Source organism: Rhinoderma darwinii, chromosome 9 (assembly GCF_050947455.1).
Source record: "Rhinoderma darwinii isolate aRhiDar2 chromosome 9, aRhiDar2.hap1, whole genome shotgun sequence".
NCBI lineage: Eukaryota > Metazoa > Chordata > Amphibia > Anura > Rhinodermatidae > Rhinoderma > Rhinoderma darwinii.
The window spans coordinates 51,257,749-51,283,008 of record NC_134695.1 but is presented as its reverse complement, the minus strand read 5'-3'; the positions used below and the strand labels follow the sequence as shown (position 1 = coordinate 51,283,008).

Here is a 25,260-nt window from a genome sequence, read left to right as displayed (position 1 = left end):
CATACACGCTGGGCGCAAGGCGGAGCTTACAATGAATAGTGGGCAAACTGGCTTTTGGGGAGCAAATTTTCCAAAGCGATCTTTGTGTATGCGACCGGTGTCGCGGCCAAAGTCGCCGTGTAGCCCCTGCCTAAGGTCCCTCTGCACACGACCGTGCCCGTAATCACGACCGGTAATTGCAGGCCCGGCCGGCCACGGGCAGAAACTCGCATTTGCGTACCGTAAAATCAGGAGCACGGTCCGTAAAATAAAAAAACAGGACATGTCCTTTTTTTTGCGGGTCATTTCTACAGCCCGGACACATTCCCGTAAAGATACGGGAAGGCGTCTGTGGGCAATAGAAATGAATGGATCAAAATTACGGCTGTGTTCATGAGGCCTAAAACTGTACATTTAGATCATCTACATATATATATATATATATATATATATATATATATATATATATATATATATAAAACCAAAAAAATTTGCAATTTATATATATATATATATAATGTGCCTAAACATCATACTCGAGAGAGATATGGAGTAACAAATGTTGTGGTGTTTTTTCTGCCATTACCCCCTTGTAAAAATTTAAAAATTCTACATTTTAGTGGGAAAAAAATTTATATTTTGATTTTCACAGCCTAATTCCAATACATTCTGCAAAAGACCTATGGGGTTTAAATGCTCACTATACTCCTACATAGGTTCTTTAAAGGGGTGTAGTTTCCCAATTGGAGTCACTTTTAGGGGGTTTCCACTGTTTTGGTCCCTTAAGGGCTCTGCAAATTCGACATGGCACCCAAAAACCATTCCAGCAAAATTTGAGTTCCAAATGCCAAATAGCGCTCCTTCCATTCTACACCCTGCCGCGTGTCCAAACAGCAGTTTACGACCACGTATGAGGTATTGCTGTACTCAGGAGTAATTGCTTTATAAATGTTAGGGTGCTTTTTTTTTCTTCGCTTTTTTTACTTGTGGAAATGAAAAAAAAAATATTGGAAAAAATTTATTTTTTAATTTTCATAGCCTAAGGCCAGATTCACACGTACGAGTGCAAACTCGGATGTGAAAAACTGTAGTTTTTGACATCTGAGTTGCACACATGCGGGTCCCGTTTTCACGGATCCCCATAGACTTGAGTCTATCGAGGGATCCGTGAAAACCGAAGAAAATGGGACATATTCTATTCTTCAACAGACCCTTCACACGGTCTGTTAAAACAACGACCGTGTGAACCGCCCCATTGACATACATGCGTCCGTGTGACGGCCGTTGTTTTAAGGGTCGTCACGCGGACATATTCTACGTTCATGTGAATAAGCTTCAATTCAAATGAATTCAGCATAAAAAATGTGGGTCAAAATGCTCACTATACCCCTAGATGAATTCCTTGAATGGTGTAGTTTGCAAAATGGAGTCACTTCTCTGGGGATTCCACTGTTTTGGTCCCTCAGGGGCTTTGCAAATGTGACATGGCACCGGAAAACCATTACAGCAAAATTTGAGCTCCAAAATCCAAATGCCGCTCCTTCCTTTCTTAGCTCTGCCATGTAATGTCATGAAAAATAAAAGGATGTTCAAATAACGATGCCAACATAAAGTAGACATATGGTAAATGTTAACTGGCAACTATTTTGTGTGGTATAACGATCTGTCTTACAAGCAGATCCAATTAAAGGCTATGTAAACCTTTTAAAGGAAAAAAAAAATGTTTTTAATAAAAAGGTAACAGTGTGTTGGGTGCAACTATACAAATAATTTTTTTTTGTTTATTAAAAATGAGTTTTACTTTGTATTTGTAAAGTTGCACTAAACACACTGATACACCTTTTTATTTAATTTTTTTTGCCTTACAAAGGTTTACATAGCCTTTAAATTTAGAAAAATTATAATTTTTCCAACTTTTCTCTAAAAGTTTGGGTTTTTCACAAATTAATTAAATTACAATTAAAACAGATGTGGGATAGATTTCTCAATTTCTTTTTTACATCACCGACATGTTGAAGTCTGAATAGGGTCTATTCTATTTAGTAGCTTTGGAGTTTTTTACCAGTGTTTTACAGTTTTTGACTTGTTTGTCGTTAGAGCTTTGAAGGTTTCCCCATTATGATCTGTTTCTTAAGTAACTTGCTGGGAGATATGTATGACGAGATTAGGTTATTTAGTCGTTTACAAGTAGTTCACTCTCCAATCTTTTTGCAGAGTTATCTTGAGTAGAAGCAATGACAGGATGGGAATGATTGTAATTCCTGAAGCTGGAAAAGTGTAGTTGTAGACTTGTTAGGGGGGATTCACACGAGCGTGTATTCGGTCCGTGCGGGCCGCGTGGTTTTCACGCGGCACGCATGGACCAATACAAGTCTATGGGGCAGTACAGACAGTCCTTGCTTTTTGCGCAGCGTTTGTCTGCTGCGCAAAAAGCGCGACAGGTTCAATAACTCTGCGTATTTCGCGCATCACGCACCCATTGAAGTCAATGGGTGCGTGAAAACCACGCAGGTTGCACGGAAGCACTTCCATGCGAACCGACTGAAACAGCGCACCAGCTGTCAAAAGGATGAATGTAAACAGAAAAGCACCACGTGCTTTTCTGTTTCCGACCATCCAAACGGAGTGTCTTTGCGATGAGCGAAGCCGGACAAGCGAACCGAACTTCACCGGGTTCGGCCGAACTCGTTTTGGCCGAACCCGGCAAAAAAATTATCGGTACGCGACGTCAGGAGATAGTCACTGTCCATGGTGCTGAAAGAGTTAAACTGTTTCAGCACCATGGACAGTGACTTCCGATCCCAATATACATGAACCTGTAGAAAAAAAAACGAAGTTCTGACTTACCGCTAACTCCCGGCTTCTTCCTCCAGTCTGACCTGCCGGGATGACAATTCAGTCCAAGTGACAGCTCCAGCCAATCACAGGCCAAGCACAGGCTGCAGCGGTCACATGGACTGGCGCGTCATCCAGGGAGGTGGGGCCCGATGTCGAGAGGCGCGTCACCAAGGACGCGTCACCAAGGCAACGGCCGGGAAGTTCTCGGTAAGTACGAACTTTTTCTTTTTTTTCAACAGGTTTTTCGATAGGATGTGTTCGGCATTCACTGTCGAGGGTGCTGAAAGAGTTAGCTCTTTCAGCACCTTGGACAGTGACGGCCGTCGACTAGCCTCATCTCTATGATGGCGGCTGCGCGAAAATCACGCAGCCGCGCATCAGACACGGATGACACACGCAGCTGTCAAATGGTTTTTGCGCGCGCAAAACGCAGCGTTGTTTGCGCGCGCAAAAACGCAACGTCCGTCTGTATCTGCCCTTAGGGTCATGAATAGATAGGAGCTACCTGTAAGGCCCCATGCACACGAATGTAAAAACGCCCGTAATCACGGGCCGTAATTACGGGCCGTAATTACGGGCCCATAGTCTTCTATTGGCAACGGGTACCTCCCCGTATGCTTACGGGAAGGTGCCCGTGCCGTTTAAAAATATCGAACATGTCCTATTTCAGGCCGTAATTACTGCACGGGCAGGCCCATAGAAGTCTATGGGGCTCCCGTAATTACGGTTGTCTAGGTGTGTGCACCCGTAATTACGGGAGCGTTGCTAGGCGACGTCAGGGGATAGTCACTGTCCAGGGTGCTGAAAGAGTTAAACGATCGGCAGCAACTCTTTCAGCACCCGGGACAGTGACTTCCGATCACAATTTAGATCAACCTGTAAAAAAAAAAAAGACGTTCATACTTACCCAGAACTCCATGCTTCTTCCTCCAGTCCAGCCTCCTGGGATGACGTTACAGCCCATGTGACCGCTGCAGCCAATCACAGGCCAATCACAGGCTGCAGCTGTCACATAGACTGCCGCGTCATCCAGGGAGGTCGGGCTGGATGTCAAGAGAGGGACGCGTCACCAAGACAACGGCCGGGTAAGTATGAATTTCTTTTACTTTGACTGCGGAAAGGGCTGTCCCTTCTCTATCCTGCACTGATCGAGAGAAGGGGCTGCTTATTAGTGCAGTGCAATTTTGCAGCGAAAACGTGCCTGTAGATACGGCTGGAATACTGGTGACACCGGTCCCGTATTTACGGGCACGGGTCCGTAAATACTGGTGAAATACGCGTCGAATATGTGTGACCAAGGACCCGTATTTACGCCAGTATGTACGGGAGGAAAAAAATACGTTCGTGTGCATGAGGCCTAAGGATATGTTCACACATAGTGACCAAAAACGTCTGAAAATATAGAGCTGTTTTCCCTTGTTTTTTTAGTAAATGTGTGCACATACCCTTACCCTCAAGCCCTGCACTAGGCAGAACACAGCGTATCTATTTCAATTGTGTTTGAGTGTTTCCTTAAGGTTAGCGAGCCTGATATGGATTATCGGTATGTTTATGAAGCATGTATATCACAATATCACATAGTTATATGCAATAGCAGAAATAATAATATTACTACTATACCCTGCTCTAAATGTGTCTGATTCTCTACTTATCCTCATACTTGCTGTCCTTCTGTTTAATTTCTTTGGGCTATTTTTTAACTAGCATCTTACAAAAAGGCCCAATGTACACGACATAGCCCCAATGTGCAGCCATACAGGACACGTCAGGTGCCGTATCTACGAAGCGATTCTTCCCTATCATCAGCAATGCTTCTAGGAGGGAATACCTTTATAAATACAACATAAATAGTAGCATGCGGATTCATACATACTGTAAAAGCCTCATGTTCTACAGGGAGAGCCCTTTAATGGCTCCATACTAAACGGAGCCGCCGTGTGCATGAGTCTGAACAGTAAAAAACAGTCACTTAACTTCTATTAAGTCTTCCAAGGAGTCACATTATATTTTAATTTGTCTCAGGCACAAGCTGGGTGGTTGCAGCACGACTTTGGACATTTATCAGTTTTCGGTAAATCAAAATGGAATCACTTGATGCATAAATTTGTGATTGGACAGCTAAAGGTAAGAACGTAATTTTTTTTATGGGATGATAATGATTATTTTTTATAACATTGAGTAGAATCTGATGTGATTTGTAGGTCTCATGCAAAAGGGAGAGCCTGCACGGAGCCATAGGCACTCCCTGTGCTGCCGTATGGTGCCTTCCTATGGTGCCATATTACCGAGTACCTCTGTGATACGGCCAATGATAGAGCATGCCACAATTTTTAGTCTGTAGGATTACCTACAAATCCTACAGGAATAATAGTATGCCTCTATATGAATTCAGAGGCATACAGGGATACACTAGGACTGTGTTGGCGCGCCGCACCACCTGGAGTTCGAACAGAACCGTAGTACGCTGTGTGCATAAGCCCTTAGGCCCCATGCACGCGACCATAGAATTATGGACTGTAATTACGGACTCTTTTTGCCCACGGTCACCTTCCCGTATATTTACGGGAAGGTGTCCGTGCCGTAGAAAGGCTCCACAAAAGATAGGACATGTGCGATTTTTTTTCTTTTTACGGACAGTGATTATACTTTATATGGGAGCACGGGCCACAAATGCGGGTGGCAGTCCGTGGCCGGCCATGCCTGTAATCACGGACAGTGATAACGGGCACGGTCGTGTGCAGGGGCCTTATGCTGATAAGTGAAAAAGATTCCAATTTTCACAGGTCTTTTTGTAGTGCTTGCTATCGGCGATAAAAATTGTTAACATGTCAGATTTTTTACAGTTAAGATGGCAGCAATTCATTTTCAATTATTACTAGATACAATTTTGTATGTTTCAACAAATCACCATTTCTGTCGATCTAATTATTTGTTGTATGTAGGAATATGAGTAGAATGTTCACGGCTGTCGTATATCATCCCATGTTGATCATTATATCTATATGTATTCCTATAAGAATCGTCATCCCTATATATCTTCCGCTGGGAATTTATATATAGCTTCCTGCAAATCACAGTCTGCATTTCTCTTGGCATTACTTTATTTGTATCCCATCTGTTTCCACATCCAGGGTGCTCCTGCCAGCTGGTGGAATCACTTACACTTCCAGCATCATGCCAAACCCAACTGCTTCCGCAAGGACCCCGACATTAACATGCACCCTCTTCTCTTTGCACTGGGCAAGAAGCTATCAGTGGAGGTGAGTGCACATTTTATGGTCATCTAATGCCATTTTTGCAGAAAATTAAAAGTCCACAATCCAAAACATGTCTAGATGCTTCTTTATCATTGATTAGTCTTCTTATTGATGCCCCTAATGGTAAAGCTGCACTGGCATGGTATTCCATAAAAGCCCACTGACAATACATGAACATTTTGTATGTGCCCACTTTGCCTATTTTAAAGAAAAAAAGCACGCAATGGCGCAACATAGGGCCTCATCTCATAGGAGAGGCAGGAAAGTGAGAGGTGTACACTCACCTGGCGGCATCGTGCTAGGGGCACAACAACCTGGTAGTGAAAAAGATGTGTATATAGTTCAAGTGCTGGATCGGGAGACTGCTAGCCACAGGTCTTTCTGGGTGAAGAGCTTGTCCCAGACAGAGAATAAGCGATATCGAATTCTGAGATTCACCAGGATATTCTGAGTGCAAGACGGTGATGATGCTTGATAAAGACCCATTTATGGGTTGAAACGTTGCCAGTGTTTTTATGCTTGGTGAATAAATCAAATACACTTCTTTGGATTATCTTGAGTGCTGCAGTTCCTTTCTTCGATTGCATATTGATTGTCTCCCTTGGACCTGGGATTCTTTGCTGCGTGCACCACCCATGTTTGATGTTTGGGGAGTTGTCCTTTTCTCACTGAAGAATTTTTTGTGGCTGTGCTGCTGTTTTTCCTGAATATCTAATATATACATACAGGGATAATGTGCAGAGTGATATCACAGTGCATAAATAATGCACACAAAGATGTCACAGCATAGGAATAACGCACACTGTGATGCTACAATACTTTGTTTTTTTTGTTTTTTTGTTTTTTTTTCAAATATATTTTTATTCAAAACCAGAACAGTTACAAGTATGCAATGTGTATCACACATACACTAATATATACACCAAATAACAATGTGTTCCAGCTTCAAAATTATTTTTCATTTTACTTGTCATCATTAAGTTACAAGGTATGCAGTAAAACAAAACACAACCAACAATTCCCTTCCCTCCCCCCAACTCTCCCCCATCTCGGTGAACATTTTCTTAACTAGCCACCAGCATGCCTAGCGTGCCCTGGATACTCTGTGAACTATACCATGATGTGTGTCGAAATGTGCGCATGAACATCCCTATCTCTGCTGTGGGATAATGTTGCTCTATGAATTTACGCCAAGTTTTAAAAAATTGTTCTGTAGACCTCTCTTTGTGCCTTTCTAGGTCCGTCTTATCATACCCCAATAAAGTCTTGAGAGTAATCACGACCTCCGCAATTTCCGGGACCGATGCCTGTAACCAGTGACGCAAGATGCACTTTTTGATAGCCAATAAAGCCATATGCACTCCTTTCCGGGCCACTAGAGGTGGTCCCTCCCCCCCTGGATCCAGAGGAATATAGTGAAACAACACTGCCTGTGGGCTTGCGTGCACCTCCTCCCCCCAGGTATCTTTAATAAATTGTAAAGCCCGATCCCAAAACGTGCGAATTTGTGGGCACAACCACATCCCATGAAGTAAATTGGCTTTATGTAAGTCGCATTTAGGACAATTACGCAGATAGTGTGCTGGAGCGTCCCTATAGGATAAATTAAAGGCGTATGTCGCTCTGTGCATAAGCCTGAAGTGCATCTCACGCCACTGTTCATTTACCATGACCTTCCTCACCCTCTCCCATCCATCTCGTATTTTGCTGGAGATGTCTGGATCCTCCAGCTCCAACTCCCACGTTCTAAAGCAGGAAGTACTAAAGGAATCAAGATGAGCATTCCGAAGTTTACCATATAAACTTGCAAGACTTCTCCCCGCACCACCCTGCGGCACCATCCCATCAAATGCTCCCCGTATCTCTACTCCATCAATATTGCGGACTTTGTTTTTACATAACCCTGTTATTTGAGCATATTGCAAATATTGATTTTCCCTCAAATTGTATTTGCTAGAGACCTCCTGCCACGTAAGCCATCTCCCCTCCTCAACATTCATGAGTTGGCCCAGGACCTTGATCCCTTCATCTTTCCACTGCGAAAACAATTTATTCTGACTCCCCTGTGGAAACATAGGGTTATCCCACAACGGCCAGAATTTAGAAAGACCATACGGAAGACCAAAAAGCTTCCGCACCGCCTTCCAGGCACCGATTGTATCTTTCAGCAACAGACTTGCATTAACGTTATTAGGCAGTTGAGCATATGACATGTGTAGCAGGGCCTGCAGCGGAACCGATCCCGCCAATTCCTGCTCCAGCTGAACATTGGAGTACATATTAGTGTTATGTATCCAATCCCCTATATGTCTGCAGATGGCCGCTAAATTGTAGTATCGTATAAGTGGCAGCTGAATACCTCCATCCACTTTGGGCAGTGCCAACTTTTTATATGCAATCCTAGGTCTCTTCCTTTGCCACAAGAATTGTAAAAATGCTGTCTGTAATTTCTGGTTATCTAGGTGCTTGATCAATATGGGTATGGTTTGCATTGGATATAACAGTCGAGCAAAGCTTATCATTTTTAAAAGAGCAGCCCTCCCAAACAACGACAATGGCAATGACGCCCATCGATTTAGTTCCTTATGGATTTTTTCAAACAAGGGTGAATAATTTAGCTTATAGAGAGAAGAGGGAAATTTGCCTATTTTAATCCCCAGGTATGTAATATACGATCTAGCTATTTCCACCGTGCCCTGCAAGGGTGGTCTTGCCCCTGATTCCTTCAAGTAAAGTAATTGACTCTTTTGCGCATTGACTTTATATCCTGAGAAGGACCCGAAGTATTTTAGCTTCTCCAGCACCCCCCCCAAATGATCCCCAGGCGATTTCATAAATAACAAAAGATCATCAGCAAAACATGTTAGCTTGACCTCCTGGCTGCCAACCTTAATCCCTTCAAAATCTCTGGATGACAAGAGATGTCTCGCTAGCGGTTCCAAAGCCAAGTCGAACAGCAACGGAGACAGGGGGCATCCCTGCCTTGTTCCCTTCTGTAAATGTATCGGTGCTGACAAAAAACCTGCAGTGAACACCCTAGCTAGAGGTTCTGAATATAACGCTTCCAGGTAATTCCTGAACAATCCTTGTATCCCAAATCTATCTAGAACTATCCTCAGCCAATCCCAGTGTACATTATCGAAGGCCTTTTCGGCATCTAACGTTAAAAGTGCTGGCGAATCATGTCCCTCCATATTAGAATTCCTCATTGCGTCTTGAACCGCCAAAACCGTGCGTATGTTTTTGACCGCCGACCTCCCCTTGACAAAACCCACCTGGTGTGGCCCGATCAAATTAGGGAGAAACATAGCCAACCTATCTGCCAGTATCTTTGACAATATTTTAACATCCTGATTTATCAAAGAGATTGGTCGATAGGACCCCGGGTTAGCCGGGTCTTTCCCATCCTTGTACAATACTTTAATATAAGCTACATTGCCCGACTTCAAGAATTCCTTATTTAACAGCATACGATTATACACCGGCAATAAAATGGGCGTGACTTCCTCCCTCATAAGTTTGTAAAAATCACTAGAAAATCCATCTGGCCCTGGCGCTTTGTTATTCGTCAATGATTTAATGGTCGATATTATCTCTTGTTCCGTGATCAATGCGTTTAATGCTTCTCTATCAGAGTCCGAGAGAGATGGTAACGCTACGGAGTCCAGAAACTCCCTCCCCTCAATCCTCTCCGAAATGTCCTGTGCATATAGCGCAGTGTAATAATCTCCCAGTATACCATTGACGACTTTTGGATCTTTCTGTACTTCCCCATTCCCATCTCTCAACCCCCCTATGTGAGTCGGGCGAAATTGTCCTTTCGCCATTTTAGCCAGCAGGGAACCTGATTTGTTCCCATATCTGAAAAAATGCGCAGTTGTTTGCTCTCTCTGGAACCTTTCTTTTTTATCCAGCCACCTTTCAAACTCTGCCTTTGCCGTGAGCCAGTCCCCCCTAAGCGCTAATGTCGAGTTTGCCAAGTACGCTGTGTATTTCATGCGAAGATTTCTGCTAGACTCGTTATAATGTTTGTTGGTTTTTCGTTTAAGCGACGCAACATAGGAAATGATCCTCCCCCTCAGCACTGCCTTGGCTGTGTCCCAAAACAAGTGGCTGTTATCTCTATGAGCTTGATTTTCCTGACTATATTCCCCTAACCAGCCCTTCAAGCAGGATTGAAAGGATTCATCAGTTGCCAGAAATGACGGAAATTTCCACAATATATCCGACCCCCTTTTAAACGTATCTGCCAAGATCAAAGAAACCGGTGAATGGTCTGATATCACCAAGTCCTCTATTCGAGCACTGAGGATCCTAGAGAGGAGCACCGGAGAAGCCATAAAATAGTCAATACGCGACCATGCGGTATGCGCATGAGAAAAATGAGTGAATTCTCTACCTAATGGAAATTGTGTTCTCCATACATCTACCATGCCCGTGGAAGACATTAATGGGGCCAAGACTTTATCATGTGTTCTTTCAACCAACATCCTACCATCCCCCCTTCTCCTGTCCTCTGTTGTACATAAGACCGAATTAAGATCCCCTCCCAGCAGAATCTGAGGTTCTTTATCCGCTAAAAGTTTTCCTTCCAGAAATTTAAAAAAGACCCGATTGTTGTCATTTGGTGCATATATACAGTACAGACTCACTCTCCCCATGGCACCCTCCAAGATCACATGCAAATATCTACCCCCCTCATCCCGCTCAAAAGTAACCACAGAACATTCAATTCTTTTGTGTATGAGAAGTAAGACGCCCGCCTTGCCATTAACTGCTGGAGAACCCATTACCGTGCCCACCCATAATTTACTCATTCTCTGGAAATCACGTTCCAATAAATGGGTTTCCTGTAAAATCGCTATATCCGCTTTCAACTTTTTCAGGTGGCGAAGAACCATCATGCGTTTATGTGGGGACTGCAGTCCCTTCACATTCCATGTAATTACCTTAGGCATCTCACAGTAATGGCAAAGCAAACCTCATCCACCGAGACAGTTTCCCCCCCTCCTTCCCCCTCCCTAAACATAAAACAAAATTGAAACCCCAACAACAGATCATTATTACTTTCAGACTTCTCTTTTTTCGCACATTTTGGCGTGGAATCTCTGTGCATTCCACCTCTAGAAACCCTTTGGTATACCATGAACTCCCTGTATACCCTTAAAATATCAACAGCACCTTACACTCCCACCCGACTCCTTGCAAGAAAAATTTCCTCAAGCCTCACTTCAGCTGGACCCACCCCTACCATTAACATCAGCAGACCTCAACCCCCGATGCACCGATAGGTATAACAATTCTATCTCAAACAATGTGGAACTTTAAAATAACATGAGATTTCTTCCATCTCCGCCTGGACAGCTCCCTTCAATCCGGGGAAGAAGAGGTGAGACCCCTCCTGATACTCCTGTTTCTGGAACGTCCCCTGCGAGGCAATCCGTCCCTGTGTGTCTGGCTATCACCATTATTGTCTTTAGACAATCTCTCCACAAATTTAGCCGCCTCCCCTGGAGAAGAAAACGATTCCACCCCACCGCCGGGTTCGAAGATCCTGAGAATGGCGGGAAACATCAAAGAGAACCGAATGCGTTTCTGGACCAGTAGAGAGCACACCGTGCTAAAAGCCCGCCGCTTACGTGTAACCTCAGCCGAGTAATCTCCAAACATTAAGATTCTGCTGCCTCGTACTCTCACTTGTGCCGATGACCTTCGGTATGCCTGTAATACATTCGTTTTATCCACATAGTCCAGGTACTTCACAATGACTGGTCGCGGTCGTGCTGGGGCGCCATCTTGGGTCACACTTCGCATCGGTCCCACTCTATGAGCTCTCTCCGCTCTCAGCGGGGCTGGCAATCCCAGCGCCTGAGGCAACTCCACCGCACACAACTTTAACAGCTGTCCTGCTGGTATAGACTCTGGGAGCCCAATAATACGTAAATTGCTCCTCCTCGAGCGATTCTCCAGGTCATCCACTTTATCAACCAGCTGTAGGTTGCAAGCTATCACCTTCTTCACCTCCTCCTGTGTTCCCGCTAGCTCATCCTCCAATAAACTGAACCGTTGTTCCAAATCGTTAAGTCTTTCCGCCTGAGCTGAAACATCCGACTGAATTTGGTGCAATAATTTCGACACCGTCGCCTCCAGAGAAGCTGTAATATCTGGGGCTATAAGTTTCGCTACTTCCCTGGCCAAGACTCGACATGAAATGTCCATATTGTGAAACATAGTCTCAGGCTCACCTTCTTCCACTTCTGGCTGCACCAGAGGAGGTTGTGATGCCGAGCGCGAACTCGTAATCCTCGTGTTCCTGGCCGGCTCAGGCGCCATTTTCCCCAGCGGCATCATGTCGTCAGTCTGCAGGGCCTGTGATTTTAATCCTGGGGTCCCGGTTTTCACCAGATATCTCTCCATACGCCGGAGAGAAGCCTGTACGTAGGGTTATCGGCCAGCAGCCTCAGGTCAGGTAACAAAGCCTCGGGACCCCGGTTTTCGAGTCGGGTTAACGGAGCTCTCCTTACTCGCGTCTACTCATGTGCGCGCCGGAACCGGAAGTCTACAATACTTTGTTAATGCACACAGTGATGTCAAAACGCAAGGATAATGCACACCGTGTTGTCACTGTATAAGGACAATGTACATGTTGAAATCACAGTATGGGCATAATCTACACCGTCATGCCACAGCTTTAGGTTATGTTCACACGACCTATTTTCAGCAGTTTTTCGGGCCGTAAACGTCCCGAAAAACGGCTGAAAAATCGGAAGCAGAACGCCTACAAACATCTGCCCATTGATTTCAATAGGAAATACGGCGTTCTGTTCTGACAGGACGTTTTTTATGCGGCCGTTTTTCATAACGGCTGCGTAAAAAAACGCTCGCGAAAAAGAAGTGCATGTTACTTCTTGAGACGTTTTTCGCATTGACTCTATACAAAACAGCTGCAAAAACGCTGCGAAAAACGCGACCGGCTTAAAAAAGGGCTGAAAATCAGGAGCTGTTTTCCCTTGAAAACAGCTCTGTATTTTCAGACGTTTTTGGTTAAGCGTGTGAACATACCCTAAGAATAATGGAAATATTAATGTCACGGTAAAGGGATAATGTACAAAGTGATGTCAAATGACAGGGTTAAAGCTCACAGCAAGGGCAGTACAAAATGCTCCACCTTTGCCTAAGGGATAAGGAGTAGGAAATACTATATGACAGTAACTTAGAGCGCCATAGTCTTTTATGGACTCATAATAATTCTGTTTGTCATTTTTTACAGCTTGGAATTAAAAAGAAGAAACACATGCCATATAATCACCAGCACAAGTATTTCTTCTTAAGTGAGTATCTGACTGCATAGAGCTGAAGATGTGGAGAATATTGTCTGGACCCTGACTTTTTATACTATACTTGTTTCCTCCTTAGTTGGTCCTCCGGCACTTATTCCACTCTATTTTCAATGGTATATCTTCTACTTTGCTGTGCAACGCAAGCAGTGGGCGGTGAGTATGTTGTCATTGTGGCCGGTAGATGCTTCGGGGAGAAGGAGTTTGCCACCATGAGTAAGTCACCCCAACACGAAAGTTTTTAACCTGGGTTTTATGGACCTCTGAACCAAGGGTTTTTTGGATAGAATTCAAGGTGTTCATAAACAACATAATTTTTTTTTTACATCTGTCGTTTTGCCGATCTCTAACTTAAATATTCTTCAACTATTAACGTAGGCAACAAATCAAAGTAGTACTAGCAATAGTCGCCAATATAAACCACAGATATTCATATCACTGTTTATAGAGAAGGGCATGTAAGAGTGTCTTCTGCTCTGGCGGACCCGTCCTGTCAATGCATTAAATGGCCACTATCCTGCAGTCGTGATCCCCTGCGGTTAGAAAAGTCAGACCCGCAGTGATCAGCGTTAGACGACCCCTTTTAAAGTGTCCAAAATGAGTGTGGCTAGATTGTATGCTTTTTACCACACATAAAATGTTCCAATCATCATAGTAAAAATCATTCCAACCCAATATTGCGTACCTTGAAATGGAAAATTCGTGATCAGTTATTAATATATGATGCAGTAAGGGTATGTGCACACACACTAATTACGTCCGTAATTGACGGACGTATTTCGGCCGCAAGTCCCGGACCGAACTCAGTGCAGGGAGCCGGGCTCCTAGCATCATACTTATGTACGATGCTAGGAGTCCCTGCCTCTCTGTGGAACTACTGTCCCGTACTGAAAACATGATTACAGTACGGGACAGTTGTCCCGCAGCGAGGCAGGGACTCCTAGCATCGTACATAAGTATGATGCTAGGAGCCCGGCTCCCTGCACTGTGTTCGGTCCACTACTTGCGGCCGAAATACGTCCGTCAATTACGGACGTAATTAGTGTGTGTGCACATACCCTAATAGTGAATAGTAGTGTCCAAAGAATGGCAGATTGTCTGAGCGTAGGCTAGGAGTGTAGTGTAGTGTATGGTCATAAGATATAGCCTTCTATACTCCCATTTACTACCATTAGATGTTTCAAAATTTTTATCACAAAAGTTGCATTCTTCTGGTCCTGTAGACAGGGGCATTCATTTTAGAAGAACCCCATAGCGAAATACCACCCCCTCCCCCGATCTAAAACACTTGTTAAGCATCAATTTCAGAACGTGTCTGTTTTCATTTTCTCCACAGGATCTGGCCTGGATGATTTCATTCTATGTGAGGTTTGGCATGATGTATATTCCGCTGGTTGGGATCAGCGGCACCATCAGTCTCTTCATGTTAGTCAGGTAAGTAAGTGTACACTGCACCTTTGATACTATTGTTAAAGTATTATCCTGTATAGTTGGTCCTTTGGTTTATCTTTATCAACTATGTAGTTAATTCAGTATTTGCTACATTCATCTACATCTGCAATATTCAGCAATGACCTTATCACAGTAAGATATCATGCCCAGCATTGAATTTGCGTTTGGTAAGATTCTTTCTGAGTGGACTTGTGACTTAAAGAGGCTCTGTCACCACATTATAAGTGCCCTGTCTCCTATATAAGGAGATCGGCGCTGTAATGTAGGTGACAGTAATGCTTTTTATTTAAAAAAACGATCCATTTTCACAACGTTAGGAGCGATTTTGGTTTATCCTAATGAGTTTCTTCATGCCCAAGTGGGCGTATTTTTACTTTCGACCAAGTGGGCGTTGTACAGAGGAGTGCATGACGCTGACCAATCGTCATCATGCACTCCTCTCCATTCATTTAGACAGCAGAATCGCGTTCTTACTAGAACATGATCTGCAGCCACATACACAGCGATTCTGCTTAATTAACGTTAATCCAGTGTCCTGATAATGAATACACATGACCATCCAGCCTGGACGTCATGTGTACTCAGAATCCTGACACTTCTGAATCTTTTCTGTGAGATTCCAACAACGGATACGAAATCTCGCGAGATTACGGAGGTAAACGAGATTTCGTTTCCCTTGCTGTAAATCTCACAGAAAAGATTCAGAAGTGTCAGGATTCTGAATACACATGACGTCCAGGCTGGATGGTCATGTGTATTCATTATCAGGACACTGGATTAACGTTAATTAAGCAGAATCGCTGTATATGTGGCTGCAGATCATGTTCTAGTAAGAACGCGATTCTGCTGTCTAAATGAATGGAGAGGAGTGCATGATGCCGATTGGTCACCGTCATACACTCCTCTGTACAACGCCCACTTGGTCGAAAGTAAAAATACGCCCACTTGGGCATTAAGAAACTCATTAGCATAAACCAAAATCGCTCCTAACGTTGTGAAAATAGATCGTTTTTTTTAAATAAAAAGCATCACTGTCACCTACATTACAGCGCCCATCTCCTTATATAGGAGACAGGGCACTTATAATGTGGTGACAGAGTCCCTTTAAAGGGTAACTAAAGTTTCAGAAAACTTCTGACGTCATAGTGACATGTCAGAAGTTTTGATCAGTGGGGGTCTGAGCACTGAGACTCCCACTGATCGCTAAAACGAAGCTACAGAAGCTCTCAGGTGAGAGCTGAGCCACTTTGGTTTCTGGTGGAGCCTTATGCTCAGAGAAGGCTAGGATGCACCAATCAATTCACTTCTTTCACAATTTTGTCGATTTGCTGGTCAATAGAATACAATGTGAGAATCAACTCCCCTATTTTTTTTAACAAAATTGTCTAAGAGTGAATCGCAAACCAGGTGAATAATTCCCCAATGCCTCGTAATAGGCGAAAAATCAGCGAAAAGCAAATTGTGAAGATTTGTCTGACCTACAGCCAGGAGCCTGAACTTTACTTTATACAGAATATTGTTAAATTATCTGCCATGTAATAAGATTTCCCTGTGTATTATGCATCCCAGCTAGAGGAGGAGGATACAGCTGCTTGTAAAGGGTTAATCTGCTAGAGGAGGATACAGCTGCTGTTGTAAAAGGTTAATCTGAGTCTCTCACTACATACATACAGAGCCAGCAGCAGTCACTGAGGAGAAAGCTGTGACAGGATTTACCTCTGCTGCTTCTTCTATCCTCATCCTCCATAATACACAGGATACCGGTGAGATTTTGAATTCAATTAGAGAGGACATTTTTTTAATTTTCCTAATCATATATATTGCAGAAAGTTTTTCTATTACTTCATGAGGTTTCCTAGGAAGCGATAGGTCCTCCTTAAAGGTTTGTGGAGAACATTCCTGAATTTACCAACTTCTATGACGTGCTCTCACATTACTAAAGTTCTTGGCTTGTGGGGCTGAATTCAGAACAACATCAGGGTGATGTCAAGTTCTGGAATAATATTTTGAAGAACACTAGTTTATAAGTAAGGCTGTGTTCACATCTGACTTGTGGTTTCCGTTTATAACGAAAACCATAACGCGGTTCCGGAACTGTCATACGATAGATACCACCAGTGCCGACAGCCCTCATTACCCTGTAATGAACCCGTAGGGGTCCATAGTTTTGAATTACTATTTTTTCCTTTGAATCTGACGCCCACATGACCATTCTTGTAATTTGTTTTAGATTCCTAGAGAGTAACTGGTTTGTTTGGGTGACACAAATGAACCATATTCCGATGCACATAGACTATGATGATAACAAGGAATGGCTGTCTGCACAGGTAATAGTCTTTATGCTCTACCATTTTTAGTCCTAGCAATATTTTATATGTATTGGAGTTCATGCCGAAAACGTTACACTCAGGGCTGCATTCCCTCTTTTAAGGGGTGTCACAATTATGGCTTTTTACCATGAAAGTGGTGCATTTTGGGCACCCACTAATCACTAAATGACTATGTGAAGTAGCGCGTCCCTGCCCCCTTGGGCACCTTCCGGCTTAGTAGACTTGTTCACTTTTGAAAGAGTCTGAGTAGCTTGAACACGTGTGCTCCCTCACACTCCTTATGGGCGGGGGAGGGGGGTGGGCAGGCTTGTTAAATCTTTCAGTAACCCCAGTTTAAGGATATGAGGCAGATAATGTTTAAAGATCAATACTTTCCCCATAAATTTTGTGTAGTGGATGGGAAATTACACAAAGTCATCAGTAGAATCTAGTTATTTTAGCTGCATTCAAGGATGCAGCAGTTTATCAAATGTTATTTCCACCGAAATCAGCTCTTGGAGACCCCATTTTAACAACTTTTGCATTTCAAAGCTTGAGACTTGCACACCAATTAGCAGAATACAGACTATTGCTTGCAGCAGCCTGTTCCTGTCTATAGTGTGTGATAAACAGCGGCTACAGTTCATATAATTTCCTCTTATAAATATATATGTCATTTCATCATATCGGATAATGCTCAGCTTTTACTGTTAAAAGGGGTGTCTGATGTCCCCTTTACTAAAATGTTAACCCCGTATCCTTCAGCTAATCAGAAACCATGATGAGCTCCAACATCATCTTTTTACCCAGAGTGAAGAGTTTTATGTTTAGAAATGGCTGTTTTCAGCTTATCGTAGGGGTCCAAGTAGAAAACCTCCTCCACTGACTAAGGCCCCATGCACACGACCGTAGAATTCATCCGGAATTACGGACTTATTCATTTGTATGACCGACGGACACCTTCCCGTATATGTACAGGAAGGTGTCTGTGCCGTAGAAACCTTCCGTAAAAAATAGAACGTCCTTTTTTTTTATTTTACGGACTGTGCTTCTATACATTATAATGGGAGCACAACCCGCAACTGCGGATGACTGTCCGCGGCCGTAATCACGGACCGGAATTATGGGCACGGTCGTTGTGTATGGCCTACGTGGTGTGTGGACTACATCCTAAGCTGGACTGTATCCTATTTAATTATTGATTCAGCACCTTTGTGCATTAACACTTCTCCTTCTTTCGCACAGCTGCAAGCTACTTGTAACGTGGACCAGTCTTTCTTTAACGATTGGTTTAGTGGACATCTCAATTTTCAGATCGAGCATCAGTAAGTAAACCGCACTGGAAATGTCGCTAATATGTAAACCATGTTTATCCTAATATTTCACCATCGTCATTTTCGATCTCCAGTTTGTTCCCCACAATGCCAAGACACAACTACTCGAAAGTGGCACCTCTTATACGCTCACTCTGCAAGAAGTATGGCATTGAGTACCAATCCAAACCACTGTATACTGCATTCGCTGACATAGTCCAGTAAGTGACTCTATCCAGGTTTTTATCATTATCTCGCGACCCTGAGATTCCTGAGCACCTATTTTGGAGGTCTAGGCTGTTTTTTACACGGCTGTATTAGGGCTGCAACACTTGGACCAACGTGGCTCTACTGAACTAGACTTGGTAAACTTTGGTGCCATTTTTTATGTAATGTATGTATTTTGGGATACAAAGCACTTTTCTATTATACTTTTATTTAAAAATTCCTTTGTTTCAGCGCCGTCAATGAGTTGGGCTCCTGTGGCTCTCCGACACCTCATCTAACCCAAATACTTATTAGTATTAGGGTATGTTCACACGGCTTATTTTCAGCCGTTTTTCGTGGGCGTAAACACCTCGAAAAACTAAAGCTGAACGCCTCCAGATATCTGCCCATTGATTTCAATAGGAAAAACTGCGTTTTGTTCCGACGGGGCGTTTTTTTACACGGCCGTTTGAAAAAACGGTGCTTAAAAAAATGCCCTGTAAAAAGAAATGCAGGTCACTTTTTGAGCCGTTTTTGGAGTCGTCTTTCATTGTGTTAATAGAAAAACAGCTCCAAAAAACGGCCGAAAAAAACGGCCGAAAATCAAATTTACAGCCGTTCGTTTCGCGTGTGAACATACCCTAAGGCTTTATTCAGATGAACGTGTTTAACAACCGTGATACGCACTTCGCACGGATCTATGTTAGTCAATGGGGCCGTTCAGACATTCCGTGATTTTCACGCAGCGTGCATCCGCTGCGTAACACTCACGACATGTCCTATACTTGGCTGTTTTTCGCGCATCACGCACCCATTGAAGTCAATGGGTGCGTGAAAATCACGTGCAGCACACGGAAGCACTTCCGTGTGTCGCGCGTGATTCGCGCAACAGTAGATCAAGAAATGAAGGAAAAAATAAAAGCACCGCCTTCATTTCTTTTTCTAAACATCAAAACCGCGTGTCGTAAGGCTGGCATATGCGTGAAAATCACGCAGCCGTGCAGCAAACACTTATGACACACGGAACTGCAACGCGCAAAAAACGCAGCGTTTTTTTGTACGCGCAAAATGCACACGTTCGTGTGAATAAGGCCTTAGGCTGGGTTCACACGAGCATGTTACATCCGTAAAGGTGTCGGACCGAACACACTGCAGGGAGCCGGGCTCCTAGCATCATAGTTATGTACGACGCAAGGAATCCCTGCCTCGCTCAGGGACAACTGTCCCGCACTGTAATCATGATTACAGTACGGGACAGTAGTTCCACGGAGAGACAGGGACTCCTAGCGTTGTACATAACTATGATGCTAGGAGCCCGGCTCCCTGCACTGTGTTCGGTCCGGGACTTGCGGCCGAAATACGTTCCGTCCTTTACGAACCGAACATGCTCGTGTGAACCCAGCCTTAGGGTTAGATGAGGAGTCAGAGGTACACAGGATCCGCTCTCAGCCGAGCCGTCAAACCAGCTTACTAAGGGTATGTGCACACACACTAATTACGTCCGTAATTGACGGACGTATTTCGGCCGCAAGTAGTGGACCGAACACACTGCAGGGAGCCGGGCTCCTAGCATCATACTTATGTACGATGCTAGGAGTCCCTGCCTCTCCGTGGAACTACTGTCCCGTACTGAAAACATGATTACAGTACGGGACAGTTGTCCTGCAGCGAGGCAGGGACTCCTAGCATCGTACATAAGTTTAATGCTAGGAGCCCGGCTCCCTGCACTGAGTTCGGTCCGGTACTTGCGGCCGAAATACGTCCGTCAATTACGGACGTAATTAGTGTGTGTGCACATACCCTAACAGTTTTGACTGACAGCTGCAGTGCTGAAAAGTTTTTATAAAAGTATATTAGAAAAGTACTTAGTATTCCAAAATACATACATCACATTAAAAATGGCATCATAGGTTTCCATAGACTATAAATCACCATAGAACGCTATGGTGATCTACTGTAAACTTGGTTCAGTACAACCACAGGGGGGGGGTCTGCTTTTGCAACTGTAATACCGACCCTAAAATGCAGGTGTATCATGGCCGTGTGAGGAGTATTAATTAGGCCATGTCCAAAACAGGGACCTTCCCTATATAGTTTCATTTTACTCTGTTTAAAATGAACTTTCTATGAGTGACTTATTATATAAAAATATTGTGTAATATATAGAATGTTTGTCTGTTTCCTACAGCTCTCTGAAAGAGTCTGGTGATCTATGGCTAGATGCCTATCTACACAAGTAAGAAGAGCGCCCTCTGTCTAATGCAGCAGGATCTACGCGGAAGATATAAAGAAGCTCAAATAGAGATGGAGATTGGATACTTCTGCAGTTGTCTCTCATCGTTCCTCTAATGTCTGGTCTGCAATGTAAACGACCGGCTCCTTTTAAGCCCTTCAGGACTGAAGCTGAAATTTTTAGTTCATGAAGCTGAAACATCCATTCATCAAAACAATGACAATTGAATGAATATTATTCAAGGACTAACAATTTTGTATCCTGCATTTGTTTGAATTAACAATGAAAGCGATGTGTTTTATAATGGAGTGTGACGAGTACAGCGGAGCTAAACCCATTCTTACTACAAACCCCCTAAAGATTAGTACGTCTTTATTCCTACAGCTGTATGTGTCGAAATCTACGGTCCCAAGTTGTACCTCTCTGTGCCTCTGATTTCATATAAAGACTTTTTTGGCATCGATGGCATGCTTTATAACCAACTGTATATCAGAGCTGTTCTTCCCTAGAAGCATTGCTACTAGGGGAGGATACTGTGCAGTACAGAGGCACCCTACGGGGTAGACGGAGTGCTGAATTTTAAGCAACATATTCCGTCTATAGAGTGCTAGCTTTTGGTAATCAGAAAATAATTTGTGCTTTTCAGATAAGTAAAACTATAGAAAAGTTTGCAGTGCATCATGAAAGGATACAAGTGGACATTAGATACTAGAACACAAGTGACAGATAAAAACATGACAAAGATTCATCTCCTTTATATACGTGGCAGATTTGTTGCAACAATTTCTGCTACTGTTCGATACATATGTAAAAATCCATACACACGCTCCAGAAACAAAGCCATTCAGATCTATGGTACAGACTATTGGTCGCAGAAATTTCTGCAACAACTCTGGCACATGTGTACAGGCTTGGATGATATGGATTGGTGTGTCACGTAAGCAGACGAACGAGTCACTCTCTATAGTGACGTCATTATGGTCGACATGTTTATGTAGCAGGCTGTGATTGGTTGGTCAGTTAACGTGACACATCACGCAGGGATGAACAGCGGCAGCAAGGGAACAGTGAAGAAATCTAAATATAAGTATATAAAGTATTGTATTATTTTAACATCTTTTATTTTTTTTTGTCTCTGGAAAACAAATAAAAAGCTTTTGGGTGTGATAGTCTGCCATCTAGTGGCTTAGTTTTGTATTGCACTCTAATTGATCAGCTGCCTGAACAGTTGCCAAAAATGTAGAGATTTTTTTTTTTTTTTCAGAAAAACATGTGCAATAAGCTGTAAGTTTAACATTAAATGATTCCTTTCTGTTCCCTGCACCCATTTCACTGGTGATTCCACCATGAGCCAAATGTGATACACTGATTGCTAGGGACATCCTGCCTGACAACCCTATTGAAAACATTGGTTGTTAGGCACGGTGTCCATAGTAACCAGACTGTCAGACATGATTTAAATCGGGTTGTGAGAGATGAGAAAAAAATTTCATCCAGAACCAGCATCATTTCGCTGATGGACCTCTTTAAATTGATTGTATTCAAAAATGTTGGTACCATAGTGACCGAGATAATTGTTGATCATATGATACAATATAGTGAAAGATTAGCTAAATATTTTAGGAACTTGCTATAAAGAACACCTACACCAAATGCCTTCCGATGAAAACTTGATCCCACTGATCTTCTAATGTTTTACTAATACTAATATTTTTTAAGTCCTTAGTGCTACATCCAGTTTGATACCTACAAAGCCTCGTGCTGTAACTTTGTTTTCTAAGTATAATAATTAAATTAAAAAAAGTTATGGGGTCTTACTAGTCAAAACGTGACAACTTTTACGCAGAACATCCAATTAATGATTTCGTTTTAATATAAATTGCTGGTTGATTATAAAGATTGTATTCTAAGCTAGACGCGTTTTCACTGCTACATGGATGTAATAAAGGCTGCTAGATTATTTAACATTGTTGCACGCCACGTATTTCAGTCTTGAGATTTGTTTTTTATTTAATATTCCATCATGTTACGCAGATGTGACCCTGTAAGGACTAGTTCACATATTTTTTTCTGCAGGCAGATTTCGACCTCCCTGCACTTTTCCGCCATAGCCATTGAGCGCCGTGGACAAAAAAAAACGCTGTGAAAACCACTTCCTCTTGATGTCAATGTGAGGTCTGAGACGGAACCGCGGGAAGAAAGAGCATGTCGTTATTTCCCCCCCATGAGTGTTTTTTTTTCAGTTTGTGGGGAAAAAAACACCTCTGGCTCCCATTGCAATCAGTGGGAGGCGATTATGGAAGTTTTTTGCCGCAGTTTCCACATCAATAGACTCTGTGTGAACTAGGCCAAAAACTTGCAGTTGTCATCCTGGCCATGGAAATGTCAATGTCGTATTCTCCCTGGGCATGAAGCACCTGTGGTCATCCAGAATCGCTGGCAGCTGATGGTGGAAACATTGGAAGGTTTAGGTCCCCTGCATACGTAGCGGATTTCCTATCCAGAAATGTGGTAGGAAAGCCGCGGGAAACTGTTGAGGCCAAGTGGATGAGACTCATCCACATGCAGCTGAATATTCTCCACACGGAAATCAGAGCATGATTCAGACTTTCTAGTATACAACATGCTCTGTTCTGGATGTTCACTGTGGATTTCATCCTTTTCAATGTAGTGGGGTGAAATCCACAGCAAAACCCACAAGTGTGGATTGCAGAGCGGATTTTGCTGCAGATACTCTGGAAAATCCACAACAAATCCGCTACGTGTGTGTATACAGAGAGTGAAAAATCTGACAGATCCAGGGCTGATTAACCGGTTAAGGACTAGGCTGTTTTACAGCTAAATGACCAGAGCAAATTTCACAATTTTGCTATGCGCTTCTTTAGATGACTATAACTCAGCAGGTGAATAAAGTTCATCTTAGAATTTTACACTCTTTTTAAAGGACAGATAGGGCTTTGTTTTAGTGGCATTTGTCAGTATATATCATTTTTTTTTTTTCTCTAAAGTGGGCAAAATTGGAAAAAAATGCAAGAATTTAACAATTGCGTCAGTTTATATCAGCATTTTTCACACACGGTATGGACCACGGCCAAAATTAATCTCCTTTCACATTCTTCCACTTCTCCCGTGCATGGGGATACCAAATATGTGTGCCTTATTCACTGTGCGGGCATGTGCCAGGGCTTGGCATAAAAGGAGGCTTTTTGGCCTTTTCGGTCCAGGAATTTTGCATTTGATTTTATAGCCGCATACTGTTTTCTGGGGGGTGTAATGCGGCTGAAACATTAGAAACACCCCATAAATGACTTCATTCACACAAGTAGACCCCACAAGGTTTCCTTCAAGGGGTTTATCATATTTTTAGCAAGTCCAGTTTTCTTCTGAAAGTTTCTTGAATAAGATGGAACAAAATAAAATCAGGACTTTTTTAGCAAATGCGTCAGTTTAGGCTAGTATTTTTCACACACGGTATAGTCCACGGCCAAAATTCATCTCCTTTCACGTTCTTCCACTTCTCCCGTGCATGGGGATACCAAATATGTGTGCCTTATTCACTGTGCGGGCATGTGCCAGGGCTTGGCATAAAAGGAGGCTTTTTGGTCCAGGAATTCTGCACTTGATTTTATAGCCGCATACTGTTTTCTGGGGGGCGTAATGCTGCTGAAACATTAGAAACACCCCATAAATGACTTCATTCACACAAGTAGACCCCACAAGGTTTCCTTCAAGGGGTTTATCATATTTTTAGACAGTCCAGTTTTCTTCTGAAAGTTTCTTGAATAAGATGGAACAAAATAAAATTAGCTTTTTTTTTTTAACAAATGCGTCAGTTTATGCTAGCTTTTTCACACACAAAATGGACCACGGACAAAATTCATCGCATTTCACATTCTTCCACTTCTCCCGTGCATGGGGATACCAAATATGTGTGCTTTATTCATGGGCATGTGCCAGGGCTTGGCATAAAAAGAGGCTTTTTGGCCTTTTCGGTCCAGGAATTCTACACTTGACTTTATAGCCGTATACTGTTTTCTGGGGGGCGTAATGCTGCTGAAAGATTAGAAACACCCCATAAATGACTTCATTCACACAAGTAGACCCCACAAGGTTTTCTTCAAGGGGTTTATCATATTTTTAGACAGTCCAGTTTTCTTCTGAAAGTTTCTTGAATAAGATGGATCAAAATAAAATTAGCAATTTTTTAGCAAATGCGTCAGTTTATACCAGCATTTTTCACACACGGCATAGACCACGGTCAAAATTAATCTCGGTTCACATTCTGCAACTTCTCCCGTGCACGGGGATACCAAATATGTGGCCTTATTTATCACA

General features: G+C 43.0%; 1 protein-coding gene across 1 annotated transcript in view; it reads left to right on the top strand.

The window, feature by feature from the left end:
* FADS1 (fatty acid desaturase 1) overlaps nucleotides 1-22,890 on the top strand; it is a 28,460-nt gene extending 5,570 nt beyond the window's left edge. The window contains exons 4-12 of the mRNA XM_075837662.1: nucleotides 4,840-4,941; nucleotides 5,949-6,077; nucleotides 13,345-13,405; nucleotides 13,491-13,567; nucleotides 14,748-14,845; nucleotides 17,094-17,190; nucleotides 18,418-18,497; nucleotides 18,581-18,706; nucleotides 20,881-22,890. Coding sequence (XP_075693777.1) covers nucleotides 4,840-4,941; nucleotides 5,949-6,077; nucleotides 13,345-13,405; nucleotides 13,491-13,567; nucleotides 14,748-14,845; nucleotides 17,094-17,190; nucleotides 18,418-18,497; nucleotides 18,581-18,706; nucleotides 20,881-20,932 — 822 coding nt within the window. The 3' untranslated portion in view covers nucleotides 20,933-22,890. The remainder of the gene's footprint in view (nucleotides 1-4,839; nucleotides 4,942-5,948; nucleotides 6,078-13,344; nucleotides 13,406-13,490; nucleotides 13,568-14,747; nucleotides 14,846-17,093; nucleotides 17,191-18,417; nucleotides 18,498-18,580; nucleotides 18,707-20,880) is intronic.
* The last annotated feature ends 2,370 nt before the right edge of the window (nucleotides 22,891-25,260 follow it).